The 14,976-nt window shown below is 49.5% G+C and overlaps 1 protein-coding gene across 1 annotated transcript in view; it reads left to right on the top strand.

Annotated features, from left to right (window-relative positions):
• The window catches only part of CXXC1 (CXXC finger protein 1), a 35,115-nt gene extending 21,426 nt beyond the window's left edge, over window positions 1-13,689 (top strand). Inside the window, exons 8-15 of the mRNA XM_056849870.1 lie at window positions 230-414; window positions 1,431-1,638; window positions 5,114-5,224; window positions 6,405-6,454; window positions 8,295-8,391; window positions 10,299-10,451; window positions 12,758-12,909; window positions 13,633-13,689. Coding sequence (XP_056705848.1) covers window positions 230-414; window positions 1,431-1,638; window positions 5,114-5,224; window positions 6,405-6,454; window positions 8,295-8,391; window positions 10,299-10,451; window positions 12,758-12,904 — 951 coding nt within the window. The 3' untranslated portion in view covers window positions 12,905-12,909; window positions 13,633-13,689. The remainder of the gene's footprint in view (window positions 1-229; window positions 415-1,430; window positions 1,639-5,113; window positions 5,225-6,404; window positions 6,455-8,294; window positions 8,392-10,298; window positions 10,452-12,757; window positions 12,910-13,632) is intronic.
• Window positions 13,690-14,976: the final 1,287 nt, after the last annotated feature.

Genomic DNA, 14,976 nt, shown 5'->3' with positions numbered 1-14,976 from the left:
AACGACTCTTCTGCAAGGGGGGAAAAAGGTTCCTTTTCTTGGCAAAACAAACTCACATTTGCCTTGAATATTCCTGTCTGTGGGAGGGGGCAGATCACCAGTCTTAGATCCTTCTGAGCTAGAGATCTGCCAGGACCCACAAAGGACCAAATGATTTAGTGGCCTTGAACGGCCCCCGGTCCTGACACTCCCCACCCCTGCTGTAACTGTTTCCTCCATTTCCCCGCAGAAGGAAGAGAAGTACAAGCGTCACAAGCAGAAGCAGAAGCACCGCGACAGGTCGAAGCACGCCGAGCGTGTCGATGCCAAAGACCCTTCCTCGCTGCACCAGTGCCTGGGCCCCGGCTGCATCCAGGCCGCCCGGGCCAACTCCAAGTACTGCTCCGATGAATGCGGCATGAAGCTGGCTGCCAAGTAAGAGTCCGGCTGCCTCGATTTCCCCCTCCTCCTCTGCTTTCCTCTGCGGGAGAGCCAGCGTGGTGTAGTGGTTAAGGGTGGCGGACTCTAATCTGGTGAACTGGGTTGGTTTCCCCATTCCTCCACATGAGCGGTGGACTCTAATCTGGAGAACTGGGTTCAATTCCCCACTCCTTCACATGAGCGGCAGACTCTAATCTGGGGAACCAGTTTTGATTCCCCACTCCTACGCATGAAGCCAGCTGGGTGACCTTGGGCTAGTCACAGCTCTCTTCGAGCTCTCTCAGCTCCACCTACCTCACAAGGTGTCTGTTGTGGGGAAGGGAAGGGAAAGAGATTGCAAGATCGGTTTGATTCTTCCTTAAGTGGTAGGGAAAGTTGGCATATAAAAACCAACTCTTCTTCTCTTGCTGGTCTCAACTCACATCTGAAGATGTGCACTTTGGATATTTAGGAGGCGGCTGTGCATGATTTTATTTGATTAGCTTAGTTCTTCTGCCTATTGGCAGTTTCAAATTGTGATTTTAATTCATGGCCTCGTGTATTTTACATATTCTTATGTATTATGTTCTGTTTAGAGCCAGTGCGGTGTAGTGGTTAGGAGCGGTGGACTCTAATCTAGAGAACTGGGTTTGATCGCCCACTCTTCCTATGAGCAGTGGACACTAATCTGGTGAACCGGGTTGGTTTCTCTACTCCTCCACATGAAGCCAGCTGGGCAACCTTGGGCTAGTCACAGCTCTCTTAGAGCTCTCTCAGCCCCACCTACCTCACAGGGTGTCTGTTGTGGGGAGGGGAAGGTGATTGTAAGCCAGTTTGATTCTCCTTAAAAGGTAGAGAAAATTGGCATATAAAACCCAACTCTTATTCTTCTTTGGCTACAAATTGACACTGCGCAGGCGTGACTTCTGAGAAATCTCAAAGCGGCTGCCCCTTCAGCGCTCCCCCTTCCTGCTGCGTGGTGGCCCCGTGTCTAGCTGCTCGCTCTTATCTTATCTCCCCCCCCCCCGCAGTCGAATCTACGAGATCCTCCCGCAGCGGATCCAACAGTGGCAGCAAAGCCCTTGCGTGGCGGAAGAGCACGGCAAGAAGCTGCTGGAGCGGATCCGGCGGGAGCAGCAGCAGGCCCGCTTCAAGCTGCAGGAGATGGAGCGCAAATTCCACGAGCTGGAAGCCATCATCGTCCGGGCCAAGCAACAGGCCGTCAAGGAGGACGAAGAGGTGCCCAGAGGGACCGGGGCAGAAGGGGCTAAGCGGCATCCTCTTTGGGGGGGGCGGGCTGGGAACAGCCAGTTTCCGGGAAGGGCATTGGGGGGTTTAGAGGAGAGAACCCATTATTTCCATCATCGCCTTCGACAGATGGTTTTAATTTGTGTTCACCTTGACCTGGATGGCCAAGGCTAGCCTGATCCCATCAGATCTCAGAAGCTAAGCAGAATTGGTCCTGGTTAGTACTGGGATGGGTGACCATCAAGGAAGACTAGGGCAGTGGCAAACCTCCTCTGTTCATCTCTTGCCTTGTCCTGGGTGGCCCAGGCTAGCCTGATTGCGCCAGATCTTGGAAGCTAAGCAGGGACTGCCCTGGTTAGTACTTGGATGGGAGACCACCAAGGAAGTCCAGGGTTTGCCACACAGAGGCAGGCACTGGCAAACCACCTCTGTTCATCTCTTGCCTTGACCTGAATGGCCCAGGCTAGCCTGACCGCATCAGATCTTGGAAGCTAAGCAGGATTAGCCCTGGTTAGTACTGGGATGGGAGACCACCAAGGAAGTCCAGGGTTGCTACGCTTTAGCAAGCAATGGCAAACCACCTCTGCTCATTTCCTACCTTGAAAACCCTACATGGTTGACATAAGCTAGCTGTGACTTGACACCCCACCACCCCTTGATGCCGGCTCCAATGTTTGTGGGCATCTATAGCATGGATGCAGTCCCCAGGTTTAGTGGCAATCTCCATAATCGTCCTGTGTGATGGTATCCAGCCATTCAGTGTCAGAACGGCTCCGTGTGACTTTGGTCCTCTCGAGCAGTTTATTTCTGAAGGGCAGAGTGGCTTGTGGGTGTGTGTGTGCAAGGTCATCTGTCCTATTCACCCAAAGTATTTTGGAGGGGCCGTGGCTCGGTGGTAGAGCATCTGCTTGGCATGCAGAAGGTCCCAGGTTCAATCCCCGACATCTCCAGTTAAAGGGACTAGGCAAGCAAGTGATGGGAAAGACCTCTGCCTGAGACCCTGGAGAGCCGCTGCCGGTCTGAGTAGACAATACTGACTTTAATGAACCAAGGGTCTGATTCAGTATGAGGCAGCTTCATGTGTTCATGTGTCCTGCAGCACTTAGCTTGATTAAGAACTTCCCAGTGCAGACCCAGGGGGCAGCTCAGAGCTAAGCAAACAAGCAACGGCAGCTTCTTGATCAGACATTAGATTTAAAGCGATCTGGGTGAAAGATGGAAGCTGCTGATATCACCGCACGGGGAAAGCCCCACAGTCTTCAGGCGAAGCATACCCAGTACTTTCAGGTCTTTCCCCTAGGCCCAGAGGACTCGATGGGTTGAAGCTGGTACCAAGATCACAGGGGAGGGGCCGTGGCTCAGTGGTAGAGCCTCTGCTTGACATGCAGAAGGCCCCAGGTTCAATTCCCGACATATCCAGTTAAAGGAACCAGGCAAGTAGTTGATGTGAAAGACCCCTGCCTGAGACTCTGGAGAACTGCTGCCGGTCTGAGTAGACAATACTGACTTTGATGGACCGAGGGTCTGATTCAGTAGAAGTCAGTTTCATGTCTTCATGGGAGCTTGTGACCCTGATATTACAACTATGACACTGGCTGTCAATCCGCTCCCAAGCCCAATTCAAGGTGTTGGTTTGGTTTTTTAGGGGAGAGGCTGTGGCTCAGCGGTAGAGCCTCTGCTTGGCGTGCAGAAGGTCCCAGGTTCAATCCCTGGCATCTCCAGTTAAAGGGACCAGGCAACTAGGTGACGTGAAAGACCTCTGCCTGAGACCCTGGAGAGCCGCTGCCGGCCTGAGTAGACAATACTGACGTTGATGGACCAAGAGTCTGATTCAGTAGAAGGCAGCTTCATGTGTTCATGTGATTTCCCCCCACTTTCCCCTCTCCCTAGCAGTACTTTCTGACCCTGGGAAAGTTTATTCATGGGTTTATGGAACCCACGTAGAGCTATTGCTGTGTGGGTGAGTGGGCTGTAGGGGGCGGAAAGGGACATAATTGATTCCTCCTTCCTTTTCCTTCGGCGGAGCTCTGCTGGTGGAAGAGGCAGGAATTTGGCCAATCCCCCTCCCCCCACTGCATTCTTCTAAGCCACGCGGCTGTTTGTTCCTGCGAATCCCACGACTTCTTAAGAATACATTTTCCTGGGATCGGAAAGAGCGGCTTCGGGAGGGCAAGACCTGTGGCCGTCAACTCCTCCCGCCGACGGATCGCTGGATGCGACCTGGAACGGATCCAAAAGCCTCAACTTCTCTTTATGTGACATGATAACTGATGGCTGAGTTGAAGCCGGGGGGGGGGGACTTTATACCCCACTCATCCCCCTACATGGGTGACCGGGAGTCAGGATTGCTGAGCGCCATCCGGGCATGAAGCCCTGCATGAAGCCCTGTCTCATAGCTGGGAACCCACTCAGCCAGAGGTTACCCATCAGGGGGTTCAAAAAGCTCCTATCCCCCCTTTTGCTGCTTGCCCTGGATTGTAAAAGCTGAAGTCTGGTCAAGCCACGATTCTTAGCCAGCGGGCTTGCGTGCAGCTCTGTGGGCCCACAAGCCGTGCAGGCCTGCCTTCTGCTAGGTTCGTGTGGTCAGACATAAGAACATAAGAAGAGCCCTGCTGGATTAGACCAAGGCCCATCAAGACCAGCAGTCTGTTCGCACAGTGGCCAACCGGGTGCCTCTAGGAAGCCACAAACAAAGACGACTGCAGCAGCATTGTCCTGCCTGCATTCCATAGCACCTAAGATAATAGGCACGCTCCTCTGATCCTGGAGAGAATAGGTATGCATCATGACTAGTATCCATTTTGAATAGTAGCCATGGTTAGCCCTCTCCTCCACAAGTACATAAGGAAAGCCCTGCTGGATCAGACCGAGGCCCATCAAGTCCAGCAGTCTGTTCACACAGTGGCCAACCACGGGACTCTAGGAAGCCCACAAGCAAGACAAGCGCAGCAGCATTATCCTGCCTGTGTTCCACAGCACCTAATAGAATAGGCATGCTCCTCTGAGACTGAATAGGTATGCATCAGGACTAGCATCCATTTTGACTGGTAGCCATGGGTAACCCTATCCTCCATGAACATGTCCACTCCCCTCTTAAAGCCTTCCAAGTCCAGCAGTCTGTTCACACCGTGGCCAACCAGGTGCCTTTAGGAAGCCCACAAACAAGACAACTGCAGCAGCATTATCCTCCTGCTTGTGTTCCACAGCACTTCATATAATAGGCATGCTTCTCTGATCCTGGGGAGAATGGGTATGCATCATGACCAGCATTAATTTTGACTAGTAGCCATGGATAGCCCTCTCCTCCATGAACACATCCACTCCCCTCTTAAAGCCTTCCAAGTTGGCAAGCATCACCACATCCTGGGGCAGGGAGTTCCCCAATTCAACGATGCTCATTGCTGCGACAAGAGCAGGCTTCTAATTTGTGTCTTTCTGTCTGCCTGCTTTCTCTCCCTTGCCTCAGACCAGCGAGGGAGACAGCGACGACACTGACTTGCAGATCTTCTGCGTCTCCTGCGGCCACCCCATCAACCCCAAGGTGGCTCTGCGCCACATGGAGCGGTGCTACGCCAAGGTACGGGGACTCCCTTCTCTTTCACTCCCGGGTCTGCCAGATGGTGGTGGATCTCGGGCCTCTGCCTTTGAATCAGTGCTCCCAGGATGGTGCTTAGGCAAGCCGCTTTTTCTAAGCCTTGGTTTTTCATCCGTAAAGTGGAAACAACTTGTTGACGTGCCTCATAACAACAATTTAACTATTCTTAAATTTCCAGCCCACCCTCCCCATACAAAACCAGCCTCAAGGCAGGTAACAACAATAAAATAACATTTTGTGTGTGTGTGAAGAAAAAGAAGAGTAGTTGGTTTTTATTTGCCAACTTTTTCTACCACTTAAGGGAGACTCAAACCGGCTTACAATCACCTTCCCCTCCCCACAACAGACACCCTGTGAGGTAGGTGGGGCTGAGAGAGCTGTGACTTGCCCAAGGTCGCCCAGCTGGCTTCATGTGTAGGAGTGGGGAAACAAATCCAGTTCACCAGATCAGCCTCCGCTGCTCATATGGAGGTGTGGGGAATCAAACCCGGTTCTCCAGATCAGACTCCACCACTCCAAACCACACACCAATAAAGCACTTAAAACTATAAAAATACAGTCTCAAGCTATTAAAACCACAGATGGCACACAAATTAATTTAGTACCTGCTGTGTCATAGCAAGGAGGCAGGCCACCCCCTATAAATATATCAGTTGTAAGGGGGGGAGTAGGGAGGCTAGCATTAATACCATCTGCAGCTGCCTTCAGTCACAGGCCTGGTGGAATAGCTCTGTCTTACAGGTCCCGCAGGGCCCTGATGTTATCAGGGGGTGAGTTCCATTATTCCTGAGTCTGGACTGGAAAAACCCTGGCTTTTGTCGAGGACAGCTGCACACGCCTAGGGCCGGGGACCACCAACAAGTTATTATCAGTAGAACATAACATTCTTCGGGGAGTGTACCAGGAGAGATGGTCCCTAAGATACGAGGGTCCCAGGCCACGTAATGTTTTAAAGGTCAAAACCAGCACCTTAAACCTATGCACTGTGTGAAGAGATACTTCCTTTTATCTGTGTTGAATCCCCCTCCAGCTGGTGACCCTGAGTTCTGGTATTATGAGAGAGGGAGAAAAGCTTCTCCCTGTCCACTCTCTCCATACCATGCATAATTTTATAGACCTCTGTCATGTCTCCCCTTAACCGCCTTCTTTCTCTTCTCTGCAGTATGAAAGTCAGACATCCTTTGGGTCCATGTACCCTACACGGATTGAAGGGTAAGTCAGCCGTCAGCAGCCTTTGTTCCTTCCTGCTTCCAGGTTCCTGGCGTTGCGCTGTTGTTGTTTGTCTTTTGAAATCTGCTCCTTTTTATTGCCTGGCTACCTGGGGCAGGGAGAAAGGGGACGAATAAATTGCGAAGGAAACATGCTAGAGAGCTGTCGATTCTCTGTTCTCTGCAAATCGATCAGGGAAGGTGGTGGGCTCTCCTTCCCTGGAGGTTTTTAAGCAGAGGCTAGATGGCCATCTGTCAGCAGTGCTGATTCTATGACCTTAGGCAGAACATGAGAGGGAAAGGAGGAAGTTTTGTGTCAGTGTTTGGCTCTCGTGGCCCTTTCTTACATGCCCAGGGTAGTGCCGATCGCCACTTTGACGTCAGGAAGCAAATTTCCTCCAGGCCCGATTGGCCAGGGATCCTGGAGGGTTGTTTTTTTTTTGCCATCTTCTGGACCTGGAGTAGGGGTCACTGGGGGCTGAGTATCCCTTATCCGGACCGCTTGGGACCAGAAGTGGTCCGTATTTCTGATCTTTCCGTATATTGGAACGTTTTGGAATTTTTGCATCTACATAAGGAGATATCTTGGGGATGGGACCCAAATTTATTCATGTTTTATATACACTTTATACACATAGTCTGAATGTAACTTTAAACAATATTTTTTAATACTTTTGTGTACACTGAACCATCAGAAAGCAAAACTATCTCACCAGGATACCTGTATCAGCTGTTAAACAAGAGCAACAACTAACAAACTGACAACGGCAGGGTTTCAGTCTCCACCTACGATGCAGCGTACACCATGTTTAATTTTTTTAGGTGAGAGGAAACGTTGCAAGCAGGCAGCATGGACCTGCCTGCACACCGGCTCGAAGGGGCTGATTTTCAGATCAGTCTGGATGTGGGACGTCCGGATAAGGGACACTCAACCTGTATAGCTTTGTCCCATTAAATAAGCTTGAGAAACCAAAGCAACTCAGAGCCCTTTCTACCCCACTACCAGCCTACACATAGGAGGGAATGGATTGATCTGGACTGAATTCTAATGCAGCGATCTTCAATGTGGTGCTTGTGGGTGCCATGGTACCCCCCCAACACCTTTCCTGGCACCCGCCAAGTGTTTTCAGAAAGTGTGCGAGGTCAAGTGGGGTTTTTGCCCATCGAGGCTTCCAGTCGGCCGTTGGAGATTTGATCGGCTGTGTGGATTTTTAAAAATGTTGCTTTGGCACCATCTGCTGCCACAGCACGGAAATCTTTGCGGTGTAACTGAAGGTAAGCTGCGGCAGCCGTTTTGTGTCAGAATGCCAAAGGTGCCTGCAGCCTCAAAAATGTCGGGGATCCCTAATCTATTGGGCAATCATGTCACTTCCCTTCCTTATAAACATCCTTGCAGCAGCCGAGGTCCCATTCGTGCTGAGGTGTAGGCTGTATTGCCTGTTGAGCCAGTGTGGTGTAGTGGTTAAGAGTGGTGGTTTGGAGTGGCGGAGTCTGATCTGGAGAACTGGGTTGATTCCTCACTCCTCCACATGAGCGGTGCACGTGAATCTGGTGAACCGGGTTGGTTTCCCCACTCTTACACATAAAGCCAGCTGGGTGACCTTGGGCTAGTCACACTCACCCCCACCCACCTCACAGGGTGTCTGTTGTGGGGAGGGGAAGGGAAGGTGATTGTAAGCTGGCTTAATTCTCCCTTAAGTGGTAGAGAAAGTCGGCATATAAAAACCAACTCTTCTCCTCCTCCTCCTCCTCCTCCTCCTCTTCTTCTTCGTGGCATATTGATTGTTGTTCCTTCTTTCTTTACCTGCATAGTAGTGGTGATGTGATGTGTGTGTGTTTTTCAGAGCAACACGTCTTTTTTGTGACGTCTACAACCCGCAGAGCAAGACCTACTGCAAACGCTTGCAGGTCCTGTGCCCGGAGCATTCCCGCGATCCGAAGGTAGGGGAAGGGTTGTTACCTTGGGTCCGCCCACTCCCCCCCCACACCGAGCATCTTGTGTTTTGTTCCCCTTCGTTTCAAAATTTGCATGGATCTGACCATCCTCCAAGCAGCCTTCCTCCAGCCTAAGAAGCTTTCATTATCCAGCTTTCATAAGAACATAAGGAAAGCCAATGCTGGATCAGACAGAGGACCATCAAGTCCAGCAGTCTGTTTGCACAGGGGCCAACCAGGTGCCTCCAGGAAGCCCACAAGCAAGACAACTGCAGCAGCATTGTCCTGCCTGCTTTCCACAGCACCTCATATAATAGGCATGCTCCTCTGATCTTGGAGAGAATAGGTACGCATCATGACTAGCATTCATTTTGACTAGTAGGCATGGATATCCCTATCTTCCACAAGAATATAAGGAAAGCCCAGCTGGATCAAATCAAGGCCCATCAAGTCCAGCAGTCTGTCCACACAGCAGCCAACCTGGTGCCTCTAGGAAGCCCACAAGCAAGACAACTGCAGCAGCCAGGGGTTTTACATTCCAAGAATCCTTTATATTTTTTCCAGATTTGAAGTAGACCAACTCTAATGATATGGGAATTAAATTCTTTGTTTACTTTCTCCTTTTCATACCATAAATATGCATGCCACCCGAAGCGTAAATTAAACCCCTCTAGTTCTAATATTTTAGGATTCTCTAATAGAATCCAATTTTTTAGCCAGGTAAAACATGCTGCTTGATAATACATTCTCAAATCTGGTAATCCCAGGCCTCCTGTTTCTTTTAATTCAACTAAGTTATTATATGCTATCCTATGTCTTTCCTTACCCCATAAAAATTTTAAAATATCTTTCTCCCAACTTTTAAATATATGTGCTCCTTTCAAGATTGGTAGGTTTTGAAATAAAAAAAGCATCTTAGGCAATACCATCATTTTAATAACTGAAATTCTACCCCATAGTGATAATGGTATTTTTCCCAGTTTTTGAAGTGAATTTAGAACAAGAAAGAATTAAACCAGTGATGGTGAATTTTATCTCTTCAGCTCTTCAATCTATATGCATAACATTTCATAAAGAAAGCTGGATTCGATTTAGATGAAGGTGGAGTAAAAATTGGGGGGAGGAATATCAACAATTTGAGATATGCTGACAATACCACATTGCTGCCAGAAAATAGCAAAGGCTTGCAATGGCGACTGGTGAAAGCGGAAAGTGCTAAAGCAGGACTGCAGCTGAATATTAAGAAGACAAAAGTAATGACTACTGAGGAATTACTCAACTTTAAGGTTGACAATGAGGAAATTGAAGTTGTTCAAGACTTTCTATTCCTTGACTCCGGATAGAGCTAGAACATATTCTTAAGTTTAAGGAAATGTTACTGCAACCAAGATCAAGTTAATTCATGCCATAGTATTCCCTGTTACCGTGTATGAGTGTGAAAGTTGGACAATGAAGAAAGCTGACATGAAGAAAGTAGATTCCTTTGAAATGTGGTGCTGGAAGAGAGTTTTATGGATTCCGTAGATTGCCAAAAGGACAAATCAGTGGGTTCTAGATCAAATCAAGCCTGACCTTTCCCTAGAAGCTAGAATGACTAAACTGAGACTGTCGTACTTTGGTCACTTTATGAGAAGACAAGAGTCACTGGTAAAGACAATAATGCTAGGAAAGGTTGAAGGCAGCAGGAAAAGAGGAAGACCCAACATGAGATGGATTGACTCTATCAAGGAAGCCAAGCCGAGCAAGGCTGTTAAGGATAGGACGTTTTGGAGGACATTGATTCATAGGGTCACCATGTCAAAAGCGACTTGACGGCACTGATCACTCACACTGGCACTGTAACTGTTTTAGTCTGACCACACACAGCCTGGGGTTTACCTTGTTCAATCCTCCTTTGTTGTGATTTTCACCAGGTGTCCGTAGATGAGGTGTGCGGCTGTCCCCTCGTAAAAGATGTGTTTGAGCTCACAGGGGACTTCTGTCGGGTGCCCAAGCGGAAATGCAACCGACACTACTGCTGGGAGAAACTTCGCCGGGCTGAAGTGGACCTGGAGCGAGTGCGCGTGGTACGGATCAGGAGCTGCCGGAGTCTGGGAATTTGGGAGGAGGGGGTCAATAGCTGGCCTTGATAAATTGTATGGAGTCGGTCGGTCAGTTGCTGAGAAGTTGCAGAGGCTAGGTTCTTCTGGTGATGGTGCTGCTGTGTGCATATCAGGAAGGCTTGTGTATCCTAGATCACGTGAAAGAAATGTCCCGTCCACTGCCTCTCGTTTCTGTACTAAAGGAGCTGCTGGCTTGAGGTGAGACGCATGCCAGAATAGTCACCAAGCAGCTGTTTCGCAGAGCGACGAGGTTCGTCCTACAAATTTGGAGAAAAGCAGTGTGGCCTGAAATACTATGAAATCAGATCTACCTGAGTGGAGCAGAACAATTCGTGCAGTCACTCAGTGACGATAATGTCAGACGTGTAACAGCAGCATCAGATTCTAGAATGACCACAATAAGTTGCAGATATTCCAGATGCCCACACAAGTTGTGCAGTGTGTATCGCCAAGAAGGGGAAGATAGAGACCACAGAGATATAGCCAGAGGGGAAAGTAAATGCTTTGTAGCTACCTTTCCTAGCAGAGATCCAAATCCTCAAGCAGGGGTTCTAGAATGCTGGGCAGCCAATAATCCAAAGACCAGGGCGGGGAATGCAGTAAAGCTGAGCATTGTGAAGTACTGTATTCAGGGTACATAGCAAGAGCGAGCTATGATTACATTTTGGGGACAAGTTCTGGCTTCGGTTATAGGATGAGAGGCTTGCAGTAATGACTCCAAAACACACACAAGTATCTTCTGTCTCTAAGCTTGGTAGAAAGTGGAGGAAGCTATAGACAGGTGTGCTTCCTGACTGGCTAAAGGTGAGTATGAGGGAGTTCCTGAGTCTGCGAAAACTTCTAAATAAGGAAAGGATAATAGAATCATCAGAGCTGAAAGGGGTTATACAGGCCATTTAGTCCAACCCACTGCTCAATGCAGGATCAGCCTAGAACAGGGGTGGGGAACCTTTTTTTCTGCCAAGGGCCATTTGGATATTTATAACATCATTCGCGGGCCGTACAAAATTATCAACTTAAAAATTATCCCTCCCCCCCGCGCGGGCAGGCAGGCATCCAACCAGAGTTGCACTCGCCCACCTGGGGGCACAGGATGGTCTGTTGTACCAGCTGGGCGTAGCTGTCCAGCCGCATGCCAGAGTTGCTCCTGCTCCGCATGGTCGGGGCTGGATTCTACAGCCAGCTCCTGCTACCTTCACCCTCAGGGATGAAATGAGGACACACTGGCTAAGATCTGCCCCCCCCCCCGCCTATTCTGGCCCTTCCCCCTTTAACCCCGCCACTTCCGCCCCCAGCCCTCTTGTAGTACAGAGGGAATACGTTTCTCCACTGCCCGGCTGGGAAAGAATTAACAGTTTCTTGGACGGTCCTAGCAGCTCCATAGCTAACGACTCTTCTGCAAGGAGGAAAAAAGATTCCTTGGCAAAACAAACTTACATCCACCTTGAATAGAAGCTATTCCTCTCCACTGATCACCAGTCTTAGATCCTTCTGAGCTAGACATCTGCCAGGACCCATGAAGGGCCAGATCAAATGATTTTGTGGGACTTAAACGGCCCCCGGGCCTGACGTTCCCCACCCCTGGCCTAGAGGATCCTTGAAAAGTATTTGTCCAGTCACTGCTTAAAGACGGCCAGGGAGGGGGAGCTCACCATCTCCCTAGGTAGCCGATTCCACTGTCGAACAACACTTATTGTAAACATTTTCCCCCTAATATCCAGTTGTGTCCTTTGCTGCCAACAGGAACAGCTCCCTGCCCTCCTTTAAGTGACAGCCCTTCAAATACTTAAAGAGAGCAATCATGTCCCTTGGCCAATCGCAGCTAACTTGGGCATCATGGTGTACAGTCCTTCTCCTTCTTTGGGCGGAAGGTCTTGGAGATGGTCTGACATTTCCAGATCCTGCACAACTGGCAGAGAGAAGACAATCTCGGCCCTAAAGCAGAGGGTAAAGTGAGAGCCCCCCCCCAAAAGGGTCACTCAATGGCTACTGCGTAGTGACTGCTTCAAGAGCCAGCGAGGCATAGTGGTTAAGAGTGGTGGACACTAATCTGGTGAACCGGGTTGGTTTCTCCACTCCTCCACATGAAGCCAGCTGGGTGACCTTGGGCCAGTCACGGCTCTCTCCAAACTCAGCCCCCCCCACCTCACAAGGTGTCTGTTGTGTGGAGGGGAAGGGAAGGCAGTTTTAAGCCACTTTGAGATTCCTTAGAGGCAGACCAAAAGCGGGGTATAAAAACCAACTCTTCTTCTCCCTTGCTTTTTTGTCAGTGGTACAAGCTGGATGAGCTGTTCGAGCAGGAGAGGAACGTCCGGATGGCCATGACCAACCGGGCGGGGCTGCTAGCCCTCATGCTCCACCAGACAATCCAGCACGATCCTCTGACGACAGATCTGCGCACCAGCACCGACCGCTGAGTCGGTGAGTTCGGGGTCACTCGCTCTGATTGTGGCCTGGGCGGGAGAAAGCGGGCTCACGCAGGGCTGGCCGCAGGTTCTCAAGGCCTTTGGTCAACGTCACCCAAGAGGGACCCCCCAAGCGGTTGGGGGAGGAGAAGGGAGCTGCCCGTGCGAAGTGGAAGAAGGCCTCACAGTCCTCTGTATTGCCGCCGAGTGGACAGGTTGTTTGAACAGGGTTGTTGAGTCACGTCTTTCCTGCGCTGATTCCCATCTACTGATTCACCAGCAGGATGTAATGGTTAGTTAAGAGCAGTGGTTTGGAGCGGTGGACTCTGTTCTGGAGAACCCGGTTTGATTCCCCACTCCTCCGCATGAGCGGCGGAGGCTAATCTGGTGAACTGGATTTGTTTCCCCATGCCTACACATGAGCGGTGGACTGTGATCTGGAGAACCACATTTGATTCCCCGCTCCTCCACATGAGCGGCAGAGGCTAATGTGTTGAACTAGATTTGTTTCCCCACGCCTACACATGGAGAACAGGGTTGGTTTCCCCACTCCTACACAAGAAGCCAGCTGGGTAACCTTGGGTTAGACACAAGTCTCTTAGAGCTCTCTCAGCCCCACCTACCTCACAGGGTGTCTGTGGTGGAGAGGGGAAGGGAAGGTGATTGTAAGCCGGTTTTGATTCTTCCTTAAGTGGTAGAGAAAGTCGGCATATAAAAACCAACTCTTCTTTTTCTTGCAGGTGTGTTTCCCGATGGCAAGCGATACCTTTGTGATTCAGTGCCAAGTGAACCGGAACTTTTTTTACAAAATGAATTTTTCTTAATGCCTCTCCCCCATTAAGTAGTAAGCATCAGTGTGGGTTTTTGGTTCTGAGCCTCTACCTCTTGCTCCAGTAGAATCTAGCTGCCTTGGTTCTCACTCCCATCCCAGTGTCTCCCTCGCCCGTGTATAATTCTTTTTTTATATATATATCCCTGAGCTCGAAGGAGGAGACCTGGCAAGAGGGGGTTGGGAGCAGGGAAATAGGGGTTGTTCTTTTCTCTCCCTTCCCTCTATCTGTCCCCCAATAAAGAGAAAAGAAGAAAAAAGGAAAGTATTCTGACTTTTAAAAAACTAACAAATCTTGCTTCACTAAACAGAAATTTGTCTATATCAATCAATCAATCAATCGACCTTTATTGGCATATACTCAGAAACATGACGTAAGCAGTACACAAAATTCACTGTCCATACATTTTCGATTTAAATATGGTTTAGACTTTAGTCCTTATATTGACAACTTCCATCAAAAATTCCGCCACCTTTAAAGTGACTTCAGGAATAGTATCATTCAACAAAAACTGGCATACAGAGAATTCTTGGCTAGATTTCATTTTATCAATCAAGGGTAGAATTGTTTTTTTACGAGGACCGTCGGGCAGGTGACAATTTGATTGTATTCTGTAGCGGATCGTGTTGACTCAAGCCACACCTAATCTTTTCTCAAAAGGAATATTTTCAAACCTGCCATTTAGTACCGCCAAAGGGAGGGCATTCAGCCTGGCGAGCATAAATGCCCTCTGTTGAAGGGGTTGTTTTGTCTAAATGTGATGTTATACTGCAGCAAAGACTTTTGTAGATATCGTGCAACTGCTGCTGCTGGCTTAAGAGAGCTGGAAAGGAGGGGGTGCAGGGCCCGTCCGGTCAGAACACGAGATGGCCCTGCAGAAAGATATTGTCCCATTTTGTGCTGCTTTCTGAAGGCAGAAAAGAGGCTAATTAAACACAGACACACTTAAGGACATAAGAACATGAAAAGCCATGCTGGCTCAGACCAAGGCCCATCAGGTCAAGCAGTCTGTTCACACAGTGGCCAACCAGGGGCCTCTAGGAAGCCCCCAAACAAGACGACCAGCAGCATTGTCCTGCCTGTGTTCCACGGCACCTAATAGAATAGGCACGCTCCTCTGATACTAGAGAGAATAGGTATGCCTCATGACTAGTATTCATTTTGCCTAGTAGCCATGGATAGCCCTCTCCTCCATGAACATGTCCATTCCCCTCTTCAAGCCTTCCAGGTTGGCAGCCATCACCACATCCTGGG

The sequence above is a fragment of the Euleptes europaea genome, chromosome 1, assembly GCF_029931775.1.
Source record: "Euleptes europaea isolate rEulEur1 chromosome 1, rEulEur1.hap1, whole genome shotgun sequence".
In the NCBI taxonomy this organism is placed as follows: domain Eukaryota; kingdom Metazoa; phylum Chordata; class Lepidosauria; order Squamata; family Sphaerodactylidae; genus Euleptes; species Euleptes europaea.
The sequence above is the reverse complement of the archived record's forward strand: the minus strand, read 5'-3'. Positions and strand labels throughout refer to the sequence as shown.